At 42.9% G+C, this 19194-nt stretch overlaps 1 protein-coding gene across 1 annotated transcript; it reads left to right on the forward strand.

Moving 5' to 3' along the window:
- Nucleotides 1-1857: 1857 nt before the first annotated feature.
- On the forward strand, nucleotides 1858-7372 carry LOC146983192 (uncharacterized). Its single transcript, XM_085785603.1, is given in 3 exon segments — nucleotides 1858-2061; nucleotides 5757-7296; nucleotides 7299-7372. Coding segments are annotated over 3 exon segments (1818 nt in total).
- The last annotated feature ends 11822 nt before the right edge of the window (nucleotides 7373-19194 follow it).

Genomic DNA, 19194 nt, shown 5'->3' on the forward strand with positions numbered 1-19194 from the left:
GGTCACCAGATCTGAATCCAATGACCATGAAAGCAGTTGTTGGTTTTTGCGTTGTGACATGGAGCATTATCATGCTAGAAGAAGCCATTAGAAGGTGGTAAAATGTGGTCGTAAAGTGATGCACTTAGTGATATCCAAACTATGACTGGTATGAAGAGACCCAAATGTGCCAGGAAAACCCCCACCATCTCACCACCACCAGCAGTAGCATGGACTGTTGACATAAGACCAGTTGGGTCCAAGGATTCATGCTGATGATGCCAAATTCTGATCATATACCATCTGCTGCTGAACATCTATCAGATCAGGCCATGTTCTTCCAGTCTTCATCAGTTCAGTCTGTGACCACTGCAGCCACAGATTTCTGTTGTGGAATGACTGGAGTTTAACCATGGATGTAGGTCTATGATATGATCCAGAGGGGAACCTATTTGTCTTCAAGGTATTCAGTGAAGGCTTGAGAAAAAAATAGCCCACTGAAAGAACTTTTGTAGGCTAGATTACTTATTTATTAGGGCCAGAGCGACGACGAGCGCTGGCGAAGGCCCTATTGTAATTGCTTCGTTTATTCTTCTTCATTATTATTCTCTCCCTAAAATCACATTTTTGGAGGCTTTCCCATGCCCCAGAATGCACCAAATTTGGCATGCACATCAGGCCTTGCCTTGTCCTTATGTTTTGTTACAAATAGGCTATTATGATTTGTATTTGTTATTTGGGAATTAAATATATTGACATGGCTTATCATTTTAATTTACTACTTACTACCTTCAATTCCATGAGAAGTTTCACAGAATGCTGCATGAGGAGGGCTTTCTAAAGAAATTCTTGCTCATTTTCTAATGAATTCATAGTCAAAGCAGCTAGTGGGGGATGCTTGGAGGTGCTAATGTTCTGGAGCAGGTGTGAATGTTCAGAGTGTAGGGTGTGGTGGTAAATTGGGGGCTGCATGCATATCTTTTAAGATGATAATCACAGAGTATAATAGGTTAGCCAGACAGTATTGTGTGACTGGTGAAATGTGTGAATATGTAAACACTTTATATTTTACTCAATTTGCTTCCTTTGTTTCACATAGCCTATTTTTTCCATTTCAGAAGGACAGATCCTTGACACAGTGCGCTGAGTATTTTCATCCAAAATGGATTTAGGCTATGCCTGTGTGGTATGATGTTAGATGACACTGATGCAAGTGATGCAGATTCAGGTGAGAATACCCGTGGACAAAGTAAACCAACCAGGCACTTATTGTCCAGTCAATGTGGACATTGAGTAGTCCCAACAGAAAAAACACACAGTGTGCTCCATGACTGGTATGGTCCCAATAATATTCTCTCCTCCAGCTCTCACAGAAGATGTAGCTACTTTCCCTCCATACACCATTGGAATACTTCTGGAAGTTTGTGTCTGAACATATTATTTAAGCCCTGACAACAAACACACATGAGTACAGTGTTTAAATGAATGAAAATCTGTAAACACTGAAGTTACAGTCAACTCCTTAGAAACGGTATCTAAGGGGAGGAGACTGCGATGTGACCGCGAAAGTCGGAGAGATCGCGAGAATACAAAGGTAAACAGCAGATGGCGCTTTCCATTAAAAAAGGCTCGTCTCGGCACGGCTCGGTTGAGGTGCTTCTCCAGCTCTGAGTTCTTCATAGTTGCTCCTCGTCGTCTTCCAGTGACGACGCTCTGGCCAATCAGTAGAAGGCAGTCTGAAACCAAGGCTGAGGCGTTACCAAAGAAGTAGCAGATACTACGCACTCTAGCAGGTACCAGCCAGGTAGGAGGGGCTGGAGGAAAAGAGGATAAAACCGAGTAGAGCCGTGCTGTAGGCTACCGTAGTGGAGAAGCACCATGAGGAGGTCCCGTCTAACCAGGACCAGGACGAAGGAGGAGAACCTGGGCCGGGAAATCAGCGTCATGCATCAGAACACGACCGGAACGAAGGAGGAAAACCAGGATCCGGATTTGTTTGGGCAGACTGGGACTACAGAGGAGGAGCAGGACGCGGTCCACCAGGACAACGAGCCCTCCGGTCCGTCCGGTTCCGGTCCACAGGTCTGTGTTTCTGTTTTTTTGGGAGCGAGTCAAGAGATTAAGCTAACAGCGGTTAGTTTGTAGCGTGAGTTCAGGTAATGTGGGACATCAGGTAATGTGGGACGTTTATACATTGCGATGATTTAATATGGTCAAAATTAATATACAATGGTCAAAACTGATCTTGAATTGTTGCTACAACACCTCTTGCCACTAAACAATGGTTTGAGTTGGTTTGACATCATCAGAGTGGGCGTGGCCTATCTTCACAGGAGGTCAACACAGTCAAAATACTTGGTAAGTTCAGTGGCATGTTGGTTTCTATTTCTCAGTGTTAAGGCTTTTAATGGAATTTAAATTAGGTAAGAATCTATACTACTGTTTCATAATGAAGTAGCTTAAACACTGGTTGAAAAGCAGGAGAAAAAAGTTTAAAATAATCTTTTGTTTTCATAAAAACATGATTTATGTCACTGTCCCACATTAGCTGAACATGTTAGATAATGTGGGACGGCATCGTTCAGGTAAAGTGGGACAGCATGTTATGCTTTATTTATGGTAAAAAAAATAAATAAAAAACTGGCCCTAACCCTATAACCCTATAACCCTAACCCACCTAACCCCTAATCCTAACCATCTAACCCCTAACTCTACCAAGTTTTAACCTTTGTAGAACTACAAGGTCTACTCCATCATTTAACTAGCTAGCTAACACAAGCTAAGCCAAGCCGCCGTCATACCGGTTGACCAGCCAGGATCATTTCCTCTATGTGGAGAGGGCAAAAAAAGGAAAAGAAAAAGTAAAGGTGGTCCCAAAAACCAAAAAACAAAATGTGGATGTCAACCAAGACCAGACAAAGTGCACTGGCTGCCAGAAGACCTATGGGGATCGAGAAGACCCCAAAACAGATGAGGGCTGGATCCAATGTTCAATGTGCCAGCTATGGTACCACGAGTCCTGTGCCGAAGAATATGGACTCTTTGATGATGTTGCATTCATTTGCAAGGACTGCTTCACAGAGCTGTAGGTTTCTGAAGTTAGTCAGGGTTGGTCAGGGTTGATAAAAGTGGTTAGTTCTAGAGAGGTGTTCATATGTTTAGCAAGACGTCACTGTTTTTCTGTTCTCTTCTGTTTTTCTATTATCAGAATTATCAATTCTTAATTACTAATACATTTATCTTTGAAAGGTACCCCCAACTTACTTGTTAATTGTTCATTAAAATGAATTTTATTCACTGCAAAAAGGCCTGCTTTTTTAATCTAAGAATGACTGTCCCACTTTACCAAACAAACTGTCCCACATTACCTGAACATGGTGTCCAAACGAAAAAGGGTGTCATGTTGTGTTTGAAGCTGTGTAGCTTCTAAAAGAAAATTATATTCCCATTTAATTCAAACATAAAATGTTAATAAGACCTAAAATGATTCAATGAAACATCATTGGAGCAAGTTAATAGTTTTTATATGAGTCTACTGGAGCATCTACCAAAAACTGTCCCACATTACCTGAATTCACCCTATAACTTATTTTGTGGTTCACTAAAAAGTCTACAACCCAACCTGCCTACTTTATTTCTTGCTGTAGCGCTGATTGAGGCTCAAATTGAGTTGAAATGTTGAAAGTTGAAAGTGCAAAAATTCCCAGCATGGTAATTAATATAAGCAAATAAATCTAAGTTTCACTATGTGAATACTGTGCAAGTTTTCATACATTTTGTAGGATAATTTTAAAGTATAGCTTACTATTCATTTAACAGATATTTTCTTTTATGTTAAATAATTTTTACAATTACACAGTCTTCATAAGATTGGATTTTATGGTTAAATTTATCGATTTGAGGGTCCATCCTTTGCCCATTATCACTAAAAGTATATTTTTTATCTAGCTTTTTTTAAAGTATACTTTTTGGGCATTTTGGCCTTTAATTAACAGGTGAGAGAGAGACAGGAAATGGGAGGCAGAAAGACATGCAGGATAGGACTGCTCCACTAGGGATTCGGCCACCTGCAGTTGCTCAGAGTTCTCTGAGAGTGTTCTGGAATCACTCCTAAGCTAAGACTCCTTGCTAGGAATTTTTAGGTTAAGTTAGGAGCTCTCTGAGAGGATTCTTAGAATCTTTAGGAATACGGGCCCTGGTCGTTTTAGCCAATGCTGCGTTCCAGGCAGGCTTTTGAAATCGTAAATTACAGCTTCAAGTCACGATTTACGACTTTGTAGCGTTCCAGGCAACCCACTCGTGTTTTTCCGACCTGTTTTACCTGTGAAAGTGCACTATATCGGCCACTCGTAACTTCCGACCCGTGAACTCGTACCAGATCGATCGAGTAGGGTGAAGCTGCAGTACCGGAGTAACCGTAGCTGTAGGACCGACCGCAGCTCTAGGACCGCAGCTGTAGGACCCGTTCGATTTACGTCACAGCGCTTCCTACCAAGTGGAGACTGCCGTTACCCGCTGATAATTTTTAATCTCGTCTGAAGTTACTGTCGTCAGATTTATCGACTACAAATCACCTCAAACGTGCTCCTAACTACTTTCTGGACATTGGACTCTCTCTATTCTACACTCTACTGGTCTTTTTTTACTAAAATTAAAGCTTGAATAATGTAGAATATTTATTAAAACATTTTCAAAAATAATATTATAAAGGATGGGTATATTTGTGTAGTCTTATCTGTCATAAACACGTTTACTGTCGCGGACTTCCACCGAGCTCCTTTTTTTTTTTTCACCGTGACCGACAAGAGCAGTGACAGGGAGGCTCTGAGCGCAGGTTTGGTTTTCAGCAGCGGTGTGGAAGATGGCAGATAGCCTCTCCCTGTAACAATCTACAAGTCATTTATTATGCTGTTAAATGACGGTAAATATGAAACATAAGGTAAATATCCATAGTTCTCCTCCTCTGCTGTCCTCTGATCAGAGCGCGTCCCTAGCAACGGCCTGTTTTACCTAGCAACGGTCTGGAAATCGACTGCTGGAATTATTTTTCTGTTGTTTAATCAGCTCCTTTATTCATTGCCTAAACACAATTACACTTCTCACTTAAACTGATCTGGCCTGTCTACACTCTACCTGATCTTTTTACTAAACTTAACCAACTCCTTTCTTCGTTGCCTAACCACTCAAACTCAAAATGTGAACTTGTAATATAAAATTCAAAGCGGAATAATATAACGGTCAAGCGGTGACCGTTTCCATAGTAACGCAGCAACTTCCGAACGTTGGGGGTGTCGGGGCGCTGTGACGTAAATCGAACGGGTCCTACAACTGCGGTCCTACAGCTACGGTTACTCCGGTACTGCAGCTTTATACTTGGATCGATCTGGTACGCCTTCACAGGTCGGAAATACACGAGTTACGGGTTGCCTTGAACGCACCATAACATCTTGTCAGCCGATGGAGTTAGCAGCCCCCGCCCTCGTCATGGATCTATTGGTCCTCGTCCCTACGTCACAACATTCACGCGGATCCCTTGGCTGCACACACAGCCCTTCATGCCGTTTTCTCTCCTCATTGGATAAAACTTGTAGGATACGAGAAAAGTTTTCTCCTCGGCTCAGAGCAGAGCAGAGTGACTGACAGACCCGTGTTTCAGACCAAACAAGAAGTAACTATTTAAGACACGTAACACAAAAATATCGCTTAATTCTGCTTTAATGTCCATCCATCCATCACTGATTGATTGACTCTCTCCCTGTTCCTGTCTGTTGCCATAGAAACGGGATCACACCAAGGAAAAACCACACAGCTGTAATGGGTGTGGGAACACGTTCAGGACCTCAGTTCATCTGATTGCTCACCGTCGGCGACGCCAATGTGGACAGACGCCATACAGGTGCGAGCAGTGCGGCACATCGTGCACTGACTTGTCCGGACTGAAAATTCACCGGCGCATCCACACTGGAGAGAGGCCGTACAGCTGCGAGCAGTGTGGGAAGGCGTTTGTTACCTCCGATGGGTTAGCGGTCCACCGGCGCGTCCACACCGGAGAGAAGCCGTACGCCTGCGAGCAGTGTGGGAAGGCGTTCACTCAATCTGGACAGTTAACGGTCCACCGGCGCATCCACACCAGAGAGAGGCCGTACAGCTGCAAGCAGTGTGGGAAGGCGTTTGTTACCTCCAATGGGTTAGCGGTCCACCGGCGCGTCCACACAGGAGAGAAGCCGTACACCTGCGAGCAGTGTGGGAAGGCGTTCACTCAATCCGGACAGTTAACGACCCACCGGCGCATCCACACCGGAGAGAGGCCGTACAGCTGCGAGCAGTGTGGGAAGGCGTTCACAAAATCCAGAGATTTAACGAGCCACCAGCGCATCCACACCGGAGAGAAGCCGTTCAGCTGCGAGCAGTGCGGGAAGGCGTTCACTCAATCCGGACAGTTAACGACCCACCGGCGCATCCACACCGGAGAGAGGCCGTACAGCTGTGAGCAGTGTGGGAAGGCGTTCACTACCTCCTCAGAGTTAACGGTCCACCAACGCGTCCACACCGGAGAGAAACCGTACAGCTGTGAGCAGTGTGGGAAGAGGTTCACTACCTCTGGATATTTAACGACCCACCGGCGCATCCACACCGGAGAGAGGCCGTATAGCTGCGAGCACTGCGGGAAGGGGTTCACTAACTCTGGACATTTAACAGTCCACCGGCGCATCCACACCGGAGAGAGGCCGTACAGCTGTGAGCAGTGTGGGAAGGGGTGCGCTACCTCCTCAGAGTTAACGGTCCACCAACGCGTCCACACCGGAGAGAGGCCGTTCAGCTGTGAGCAGTGTGGGAAGGGGTGCGCTACCTCCTCAGACTTAACGGTCCACCAACGCGTCCACACCGGAGAGAGGCCGTACAGCTGTGAGCACTGCGGGAAGGGGTTCACTAACTCTGGAAATTTAACAGTCCACCGGCGCATCCACACGGGAGAGAAACCGTACAGCTGTGAGCACTGTGGGAAGGGGTTCACTAACTCTGGAAATTTAACAGTCCACCAGCGCAGCCACACCGGAGAGAGGCCGTACACCTGCGAGCACTGCGGGAAGGGGTTCACTACCTCCAGAGAGTTAACGATCCACCGGCGCATCCACACCGGAGAGAGGCCATACAGTTGTGAGCACTGCGGGAAGGGGTTCACTAACTCTACACATTTAACGATCCACCAGCGCATCCACACCGGAGAGAGGCCGTACAGCTGTGAGCAGTGTGGGAAGGGGTTCACTACCTCCAATGGGTTAGCGGTCCACCGGCGCGTCCACACCTGAGAGAAACCGTGTGTGGGCAGTGTGGGAAGGCCTTCAACCATTCCAACAACTTGAAGAAACACCAGCAGCTCCACAGCAGCTAGAGGACGGGACGGTCCTACACCTGAGCAGCGATTATTTTCATCATCGTTTAATCTGTTGATATGTAAATGATTTAATTTTAATTTGGTCAATAAAATGTTGAAAATGTTGAAAAATGTCAATCAGTGTTTCTTAATCCACCGTCCTCAAATGTCTTGTTTTGTCCACAAACCAAAGAGAGACTCCGTTTATTGTCATAAAGGAACAAAGAAACCAGAAATATTCACATTTAAGAAGCTGAAATCAGAGAATTTTGACTTCTTTTCTCTATGAACTCTTAAATTGATTATTGATTATAAGCTTAGAATGAGTAGTTTACAAGTACATAGGTGGCGGTGCACCCATTGGAGCGGACAAACTTTGCTCAAACTTTCACCTACATTTCAACATCTCCCTCTGTCAAAGCTCAGTGCCCAGGTGATTCAAAGAGTCCATTATCATCCCGGTTCCCAAGACCAGGAACATCTCTTGTCTCAATGATGACAGACCCATTGCCTCGACATGCCATGAAATCTGTACGAGCCATTCTTTGGTTTGTGTTTTGTGTAGGCTACTTTACTTTGACCACAAGGGTGCAGTATACCGTTTCATTTTGCTTAACACCCAGCAGCTGCCCAGCTGCCTGAAATGAAGGGTGACTAGTTTGAGTTGGGTGGGTTCACACAGTTCTTACCGACAGCCGGAGGAAAGCCAGTGAGCTTTGTTTTTAACCACATCAACTAATGTTTTGGTAATAACCTTTTTTGTTACAATAAATGGGAACATCACCCAATGAGACCAACTTCGCACAACTGTATCTTCTGGAATCGAGTACTTTAAATTCAAACCTCCGACTTTCATTCTTGATGAATGAAAGTCAGAGGTTCGAAGACGATCAGATAGCTACCGCTGTAGTTCCGACCATAAACGGTGATTCGGCGGCGTTATTCCCATGACCCGTTGGGCAGCGTCCGCGAAACTGAAAGGAAGGAAATGCTGGTCGGCTCGCCCAGCATTTCCACCATTGATTAAAGGGGACCTATTATGCTCCTTTTTGCACCAACTAAAATAGTTCCTGGGTGTCTTGAAGACATGTCTGTGACGTGCTTCGGTCAAAATACCCCAAAGATCAAACATCACAGCATTCTCAAAAACAGGGCTCTGCAAAACGGTCTGTTTCAGTGGCCCCTCCCTTATGCAAATGAACCACTCCCTCAGCATTGCGTTACCATGACGATGTCTACTACTAGTACCTATACTGATTTGGCCAAAATGTAGTATGCAAACAAAAGCTAAATCTGCAGTAGGCAAATTGCCAGATCTCCAGTATGCATCTGACCAGTCTACATTGTGTTATGAAATGTGCCCATGATGACCTAGTCTCACCCTAACCAAAGATGGTATAGAGTAGTCTCTGCCATGTAGGCCTAGGCTACTGTAACCATGTAACATGTAATAACTTCATAAAATAAATTTAAAATATATGCAGACTGGTCAGTTCATTGTAAAACAGTTATTTATTGATGTAAATGTGGTGATTTGTGCACATAGACTACATAGCTCTGCAGCACTGCGCCTCCTCTCCTCCTCCTTCTCACAGCTTCATTCAAACTTTTCATTCAAACTAATTCAACTGCCACAATTGTAAGATTTCATCAATGAGACCAACATTTATCTCCTAAAAACAATAACCACACGGCGGTAAACGTCTGAAAAACCTGCGGGTATGTTTATTAGCGATGGTTTTCTCTACCGCGATGAGCACGGGCGTCTGCCCGGTCAAGGAGGCCTGCAGACGGGCTCTGCCTGTGTGAGGAGCCGCTGCAGCTCCGGAGCTCCGGCGGTCCAGCGTTACGTCGGTCCGACGAACAACTTCGCCCCGGCGGTATGTCGCTTCTCACACAGGTACAGCTTCACTTACATGAAACGTCGGCGTAAACTTCTAAATAAAACTTAGTAAAGTGACGCTACAGCGCTACAACAGGCAGGGAAAAAGCAGGAATAGACCGCTCCGCTCTCCGCTGTGACAGCCACAACAGAGCAGCATGGGAGGAGGCGGGGCCGGCTGGAGCAGAGACCTCGGGCATGACCATGTAGGGGAGTCCGGCACGCCATGACGTCGATGCGAGCTCATGTCAAAAAAAAGTCAGTGCAACCGAGTGTGGTGTGCAGAGAAATCCAAGAGAAATCCCAATCATCTAGCAGGGTTTACCTCCAAATGCATTAACCTCATGATATGACACTTCCACGGCCTCTAGAACCATTATCCAACATTTTAAACATATATAAAAGTCTGAAAAGCTGGAAAAGCATAATAGGTCCCCTTTAAAATAATAAAATAACGGTAGAGACAAAATGATATTTATCGAAAATAGAGCCATTAATAAGTGTGGATAGCATAGATTCATCCACATTAATGTGAGACTTTTTTTTATAACCAATTTATTGTCCCTTTAAGTTCAATTTGTTCAATTTTGTGTCTTAATCTTTTTTCCTATGTTTGAATTTGTGGCAGGTATTCCATTTTTCAGGCACATTAATCGGTTTGAGATGGATTTCAATAAACCTTTATGCTAAAATTTCCATGTGACATTAGGCTCTGGCTATTGTTTTCATTGCTTTATTTGATTGTTCATCGCCACATGTGGCACCATGATCCTAAAGAAAGCCTAGATTATTTTCTTTTCTTTTTTGGTAAAAAGTAGTTAGCCTACTGCTACTTTCCTGTCATCTCTGTGCCCATGTCAATGCTGCTCATTGAAACTCTGGAGTCTCAAGCCAGCCTGTCCAGCACCCATGTCTGGGTCAGTCATTTTTAATTTTTGATATGAACTTGAACTGAAGCTCTGGAAGTGCATAATTAGGCTACATGCACTTCACTCTCCTGGCATGTGAAAAATCTCATAACTATGCAGGTGTATGGGTGGTTCTGAAAAAGCGCTTGAGTGAGTCAAGAGAGTGTATGGCACTTTAATATGAACCAACCATTAAATTCAGTCAATTTAAAGATGAGACGATCCTGCTGAGCAGAACATGTGTGAGAGTGCAGTCGACGTAATGCACCTCACCTGTTCTTCCATTAGAGGGAGACAGAGGCTGTGACTAGAATCGCTCCTAATACATCTTGTGACCAGAGCAGCTTCAGTGCTCTTTGGATCTTCTTCTATTCTACAAGTGTCTGGACTCTACTGGAGCTATGAAGAACATTTCTCCAGAAGATGTTCCCTCATTTGATGTTGTGATAGTGGTGGTGGAGAGCACTGTCTGACTCATCAGTCCAGTATCTCCCATTGATGTTCAGTTGGGCTGGGATCTGAATGATGATGGTGAAGGTCATGTCATTCAGAGAGAGATCAATCCCATCACTGTCTGTGATGGCTTTTGCACCACTGACCTCTCTATTGTGCAATTCATCTTTGTAACAAGAGATTTATGCACTAGAAACCATTTGCCTCTGTTTTTCTTTATATGACACTAAATCACGAGCATCACAGTCATCAAATGCATCAACCACAATTTTTGACCCTGCTTACCGACGCTTTCCTTTAAACCCGAACCCACCAAAGTCACTGTTCCTTTTGAAACAAGAGCCGGTTGAGCTGTTTTAATGACTGAAGCTCCAACTGCTGAACGAAGAACCTGCTTTCAAAGTCACTTTGATCTTTTTCTTTTTCCATCATGGTAAAAAAAAAAAGGGCAGAACTAGCTCCTGCTCAGCATTTTTAGATCTGCCACACAGCGCACAACTGGATGTTAACTGCTTAACACTACTATGCAAAGTGGAAGTGGAAGCGTATGGAAGTGTTTGTTTCTCCACTCATACACACCTGTCTGGTACATCACAGGTGTAAGAGCTCATGAAACTCAATAGCCGGAAGATGGCAATAGAGTCTAAGTAGTAAGAGTTTTTGCCACCAGGCTGTTAGAATAAGAACTTGCTGTGTGTGTGTGTGTGTGTGGTTGTTAGAAAGGCTGCAGAAGTGTTGTTCCACAGGAAGCCACAGATCATTGTTGTGTGTCCTGGCTTTGTCTCAGCTCAGTTGCTCTGCGCTCATTGTCTCTGACTCCTGACAGCCACAAACATGAGTCACCATGAAGGTCACCTCTAAGCTAACTGTGTCTCATAAACATAACCACAATACAGTATTGTCAAACATTTAACGTGTTAAACACATTTCTCACTGGCATTAAGTCATCTTTGACCTGTGTGTGTTATATCCTATGCTCCCCTGTTGCTCCCATCTCTGGCACATTTATCGCCTTCATGACAGCCCCCCTAAAAGTCTCATTTTCACAATAGACAGAAGCTGAATATTTAAAGCACCAATCCCCCAGAAGAGGTCATATATCACCACGCAAATTACTGTCATAACAATATAACGTCATCATTAATTTTGTCTCGACAACCGGGTTTAAATGTCCTCTGGTGTAGCTCCCAGGGTGGACTTGTGCTCAGCATGAATGAGAAGATGAAAATCCAGAGAATCGTTGAACTCCAGTGGGTGATGAGCTCCTGGGCGACGGCTTTGCAAAGACAGAGCTCAGACGATGATGAAGAAATCAATGACCTCATCAGCCACTGTAGATATTAGTGTAATTGACGTCTTGTGGTATTGCGTGGTAAAAAGATTTCTGACTTTCTTACTCCTCTGAACCTGTGTGAAGTATGGAGGACCAAAAAAAACACAAGTAGATATAATTATTATAAGATATTAAAGGTACAATATGTAAGAAATCTAAAGCAACTGGCCGTAAAATCCTCCTAATATGTCACAGAGACTCAGGAATAATGTTCATATAACATGATGAACTCACCAACAACAATAGTACAGCCAGAGTATTCGCATTAAAAATCTTTTTTTGCAGACTGCAAATCATGTTTATGTTTTGAATTTCCGTGTTGGCATGTTGCGCCATAGCCCTCTCTCCCAGTCACGGCGGCGTCATCAGAACTCCGGTCTGCTTCCACTGAGCTGCCGCTATGACTGGGAGAAAAAACAAGATCACTGTGTTTTGAATTTGACTGCAGTAACCGTTTTTGGCCACATTCTTACATATGGCACCTTTAAATTCATAAATTATGATGATGATAATAATAATAATAATAATAATAATAATAATAATAATAATAATAATAATAATAATAATAATAATAAAACATTTTGGTAATGAAAAAGGGTATTTCTGTATTTACATGTATTTATACTTACATCAATTTTGGTCCTTAAAGCAGAAGTAAGCGAAATGTTTGTGTTAATATAAGTCTTAAATAGTTGTATCTTCCGACAGCAATCACTTATATGAGTGTTTGGTCCAAAACACGGGTCTGTCAGTCACTCTGCTCTGCTGTAAGCCGAGGAGAAAACTTTCCTTGTATCCTACAACCTTTATCCAATGAGGAGAGAGAACGGCATAAAGGGGCGGTCCTCTCTGTGTGTGCAGCCAAGAGATGCGCGTGAATATGGTGACGTAGGGACGAGGGCGGGGACTGTTAACTCCATCGGCTGACAAGAAGTTAGCCAAAACGACCGGATCGTTTACTTCTGCTTTAATAGCGAAGAACATGCATTTGAAAAAGCCCTTCTTGGAAAAGGTCCACTCATCTCAAAGGATGCAGATGTTAAGATGGATCCTCCTTTTATTCACTGAACTGTATTACAAGTCTGTTCAAGTCTATATCTCTCTGTGGGGTTGAATTCTTTGCTCAGGAGGGGAGGGGACTCGTAGTTACTCTCACCAGCTTGATTTAAGGCAACACCTTACCCATCTTAAAGCAGAGAGCCCGGATAGGAATACTGAAATTTATTGTGAAGCATTGAACCCCCCCCCTCAAAAAAAGAAAGAAATATAACATGTCTGAAATCACCAGCTTTCATCTTTTGGCTGAAAATGTGCAGAAACCTGGCCAAATAAGTGATTGAATAGACTGGATTCAGCGTCTGCAGACTGGTGCTGAGCTTCACTGAAATTGTTTTTCACTTGGCAAATGGAGCGGAGTCTCTCTCTCAGAGTCTCTCGCTCTTTAATTTTATTCCCTCTCTTCCCTCTTCTTTTTCTTAACCTTTTCTGGCAGGATTAATTAAATGCCACTCCAACAATCAGTTGCATGCCAGAGGTAGGAGTGGACCAGAGTGGTGTGCATATGACCTTAAGCTGTTTTTTTTTCCCCCTCCCGCCTGCTCTGCCTCAACAGATCCAAGATCATGTTCTTTGTCTCTCTCTCTTGTCCCTTTGTCTCTGTGGCTGGCAGCTTGTCGAGCTCAGAATGCCACTGTTGTTGTGAGAGTGAGATTGAAATATCATCTTACAACATCAGACTTTTCAATAATGCAAAACAACAAAGAAAACCTCAAGTGCCTTCCCAAATGTGCCAGTTATCCTCAAGTGAGTTTTTAGACAAATTTGCTGTCCATCCTTCAAAAAAACGCGGTGCTGCCGCTGTACAAAGTGTCAGTGTGACATTAGCCAGCGTTTCCATCGTCCTGGGGGGTGAATGGATCTCTGCTGTAAAAAAAAAAAAAAAAAGCCAATAACTGCTTGGCACCCATAACTTTCATCAGCTGATGAATGATTGTTTGCATTTTGCAACTGGCTGAGAAACGTGAGCGGTGCTGGAGGAAGTCAAAGGCTCAATTCAGTGGTTGTACCATCATTACTTTGTTCTTTTTCAAACACACCTGTCAATTATGAGTCATTTACATTTCACTGTCATAAAAACAAACCACCGTGTCTCCTGTTGGCTGACACTCTTTTCTTCCATGCCATGTGGCGAATAAACATTATTAAAAAAAAGAAGCAAATAAGATTTTAGATTTACAGTTGGCTATACCTCAAAACACCATGTTAGCACTGTCCATTAGCTTATTATTGTGCTGACTAGCATTAAAGCACTACTACAGGCTAAACACAGCCTAACAGAGCTGCTAGCTGAGCGCCCTTTTCGTTTTGTTTTTTATTTCAATTTCAAAAACTTTTCACATAATTTGCACATGCCTTTAATGTGATATGTAATCCTAACGTCATTTCGCAATGCTAATGGAGGTTCGGATTATAAAATGAGTAAGTTCAAAAATATTCTTGTTATGAACTAACTTACACACTACAAATATTTTCACCCTGATGAAATGTGTCATGGGATTTTCTTCCATTTGTAAGGTACAATTATCATGTATAATATATGACGTTAAATGTCAAGCAACCAGTTTGACGCAGAGCTGTAACCTTCTCAACAAGCCCGCACACCTGAATGACCTGTGAAGTATGTAAATTGCCTCTCACGCCCTCCCCTCTTTGCATCGAGGCATATGATTCACCTGGGTGAGGTGCAGCTGGGTGACAATCCTTTTCATTGACTACAGCAGAGAGCGCAGCCTATATTGTTTTAAGCTCTAATCGGGGGGCTGATCCCGTGCCACTATCTATTTTCTGTCTGAGTGTATTGGACACTCTGTCAGATGGTATTATAAGCTGCACGGCCCCCCCAGAGTAAATGAGACCGTGAGAGAGTTGTGCTGCATGAAGTCTGTGCAGTCAGCATTTGAGTCCAGTGTGCGCTTTGTTTCCTGAGGAAAGCAGACAGACCACAGCTACAGCTGCAGCCAGGTGATGAAACTGTACAGCTGTGTAACCAGGTGAACCTCTGCAAACTGCCACCATACATTTCTATGTCTTGGTTTTCCAATGTTAACGTTGCTTCAGCGGTCATAAAGTCTTACATTTCCTCTCACAAAATCACCCCTGAGGTGAGGGCACAGACTTTCAAAATACCCATTCAGTTCAACATCCAAAGCTGTTTCAGCTTCAGTTGTCTGGATGTGTAAATTAAACACATTTCGGGGAGCGTATAGCTCTGTGGGTTGTACAGGTGCCCCATCTACAGAGGCTGCATTTTTTTCCCCCTCTCTCTGTCTCCTCATTTCCTGTCTCTCTACAACTGCACTGTCCATTAAAGCCCCCCCCCCCGCCAAAAAAAAAAAAAAATCATCATGTTGTTAAAAACATTGATTTGAATTTCCGTATGCCACCACCAGCCACTCTTCCAACCATTTGGAAAATCTCATATCTATGGCATCGAGAGGTATGCAGTGGGTCTGATTGTGTAGTAACCATCGGCTTTACTCTGTAATTTTTTTCTCCATCTTGAATTCATTATCATAACTTTCACATACTAAATTTGCATGTTTGTTTCCCGTCACTTCCCCATAGCGAAGCCTATGGATCACACCTATATGTGAGGCCATAGGACTGACCTTTCTCCAGCTGTTGCTTCTCTACAGGCAATAAATTAAAAACACCATGAAGGGGTGGCAATGAAACTTAATGTCTTTATCTTCCATCAACACCCAGTGTCACATAAAGACAATGGAACTGACACGTGTGTGTGTTTTTAATCAAGTCCAAACAGGTCAATGGGGCACTTCATTACCCAGAGGGCCGAGTTGGCACAAAAATACACTAATTAGAGAATGACTCATGTCATGTGTCGGAAATTGTTGACATCAGAGGACGCCTTGGCTAAGCTTGTAGTCCACCTACACCTTCCTAAACACACACACACCAGTGCCTGTGTGTTCGTGTGTGAATTGCTCGGCAGCTGGAGGACCCAAAGGGCAGTCCACGCAGCAGAGAGACCCAAAAGAGGGCTGAGTCACTGCTTTGTGTGTGTGTGTGCGTGCACATGAGAGAGAGAGAGAGACACTGGAAGAGAAAAAGAGAGCCCATTGTGTCATCCATGTCTGTATGGAGACCCCTGGGGCTGAGTGGTAGTCTGGCATTATCATTTATGATGAGCTTGGAGGACTCAACTGAGTGGATGATGCTACGATGAGCCCTATGTGACACTTTAGTGTGTGTGTATCTCTGCCTGGTAACCCGGTCTCTCATCTCCATATAGATGGTCTGAGGGAGAGGGGGCAGTTTCTATTTAAATTGTAGTGTGTTTGAATGTCTATGTGCTATTCTGAGTATGAGCCACCGCTATCATGGTGTCCAATCATCCTCAATGACAAAACAAGTCATGACGAGACCTTCCTCTTTCATGAAGGCAACTGTGTGTGTGTGTGCACATGTGTGTGAGATTTTACCAGTAGAGAGATTTGCATGAGGTTCGACATGAGTAGGATATCTAATGGAGTGTTGCAGTGTGTTGAGTGTTAACGTTGACAGTACAGGTTTGACAGAACAGGTTCCCCAGGTCTGTTTCACATTCACATCACAGTTAGCTCTCTTTTTTTGGGGTGGCTGCCCATCCCATCTAAATACCATCTAGGCTCCTCCTTGCTCATTTTTTGAATTTAGTGGTTGCAGACAGAGATAACAGTGAGCAGTAAACACAACCACCAGACAAGAAAATACAGCAAGTTTGTCTTTATTCTCTAATTGTTAATGAAATGTATTCTTTATCTTCCTTTTGTTTTGTCTGCTTTGTAAACAGCGCACAACAATACAAAGTTGTCCATATTCTATATTTCTGTCACTGCCAACAATCTTATGAAAAGACCAAACCCAATAATGAACTGTCATGTTCCGTAATTATCATCAACCTGAGCGCTGTTGTTCATTTTGAGTCAATCCCTCATACTCTCAGTCTTGCTGCTGTACATCACCTATTGAATATTTATCCACAGCTGAATATAGGTCCAACAAACGCACAATGTATTCCTATTGGCTAAAAACAACATTAGGATTTACACCACACAAGGCTGTAAAGTGGTAAAGTGCTCCACAACTGGACTAACAGCCTGAATCTAAGCTAAATATCTCATGGGTTTACTGCAAGTCTTTAAATGGAAATATCAGAATTAGCCCACAGAGACTTGCTCAGCGGACTCTGTTAGCTACGGGCCATGCTGAAGTCGACAGTTTTATTTTGCAGACTTCATGTTCCTGTGTCTCTTATGTGTATTTCCGACCCTCCATCATTCCCTGCCTCTTGCTTTATTCAGTTTCTTTTTGCCTCTCAGTCACTTCAGATAAGGAGGGATTGTCTGTTTCCCTCTCTTTTTCTATCTCTCCGCTTTCTGCATCTCAATCACCACCACCACCACCACCTCCTCCCCACCCCCCTCCACATCCTTCTTGTGTGATATGAGTGTGTGTGTGTGTGTGTGTGTGTGTGTGTGTGTGTTTGACTGCCTCTGACTCATTCTAAATCTGGATGCGTGACCTAGAAAACTATTCATAAAGCATATTTCATCTCATGTCTATATGGCGATGAATTTTTGTTCATGTTGTGGTTCTTACATTCTGACACTGGCTCACTGTCTGGACGGGTAAACAAAATCAAATTAACCCTTCACTTCATGAAATAAACTTTAGAAACTTCCATTAGTTTTTGTATCATTTGTTTCAGTTTTCTGGGGAAAATGCAAAACATGAAATCAAGATCAACAAAACTGATTAATGAAAATAATGCTTCTAACTGGTATTCAGCTAAATATAAGTCACATTTGTAGCAGCGTTTGTGACTATGATGTGTTCACATCTCAATAACATCACATGAAACTGTGTAGTTTTATTTCAGGATTCAGATGAACTTTACTCCTCACGTGTGGAGAGAAGCCACATGAGGAATAATTAGCAGCCTGAAAGTTAGTGTGTGTGTGTGTGTGGTTTTCACAGCATGTTTACCTGCTATAAAGAGATCTCCCTTCTGTTTACTTTTCCTCTTGTATGCAAATTCAGGTGAGTTGAGTCAGTCAATCATATAAACTTATCTGAGTTTATAAGACAAGTGAAGCTGGAGAAAATCATGGAAACTACAACTAATCATTAAAAATAAAGTCTTAAAACAGAACATGGATCTACCAATCAAGCTTATCAACAAAAACAATAATCGGTTTTGATGTAATGCCTGATTGGTGTACCTCAGTCAGAACAGACAACTTCAAACAAATCATACCTGTCATATATATATATGAACCTTTATTATAAAGGGAAGGATAAAAACGTCATCCTGTATGGTGCTCAGTTTTCAGCTCTATAATCTTTATTTCATGAAAAAAGGTTATCAATTCTACTTTGGACAAAAGAAAAAAGTAAAAAATTTGAACATTTGTAAACACACACTACAACATGTTTCTGAGACAGTTGTAACCACCCGCTGTAACAAACAGTGCTGGTTTAGTAATAAAGACACAAACAAACATTCAGTAAGTCTGCACAATAATGTGCATCTCCCATGGCAACGTGACGGACTGCAGCTCGTGTAATCTTTCACATTGTAAATAGACATTTTACTGCTTGACAATATATGAATCATATAAACATCTTTGATGTTACTGATGAGTTTATTTGTCCTGCAAACAGCAACTCTCCATGTTTCCTTCAAAAAAACCCTCATTGTCGTCGCAATCTGCTGTCACAAACCCGTCCGTCCTGCGCAGTGTTGACAGCTCATCTCTGCAAATAACTCTCACTTTCTTTTGGCCGCAGTTGCTGTGACTTTGTCTTCTGGGCTAAAAGCATTTTAAATGTAAATAGGATTTTGTGTAAACAAAGAAAAAAAATCAATAACTTGTCTGCTTTAGTCTTTCAATGTACAGCCCATAATGGAAAAATACAAAATGGCCAAAATAAAGGTCTGAGATGTCAAAGTCAATCAGACAACATATCACATTAACAGTTTCATTATTCAAATTGGCATCGTAAACACTTTTTGAATACACAAAAGATGACAAACTTACGAAACAGACGTGGGTCAAATGCTCCCATTCGACCCATAAAACAATATCAACTTTTTTTCTGTTAGGGTTTATCTGTCACAATAGAAGCCATTTGAATTTTACTTATTGGTCCACACAGGATGTGAAGCAGTGGTGGAGAACACCATGTTGGGAGAGTTACT

Source organism: Trachurus japonicus, chromosome 8 (assembly GCF_045865225.1).
Source record: "Trachurus japonicus isolate A0001 chromosome 8, Traja_1.0".
Taxonomy (NCBI): Eukaryota; Metazoa; Chordata; class Actinopteri; order Carangiformes; family Carangidae; genus Trachurus; species Trachurus japonicus.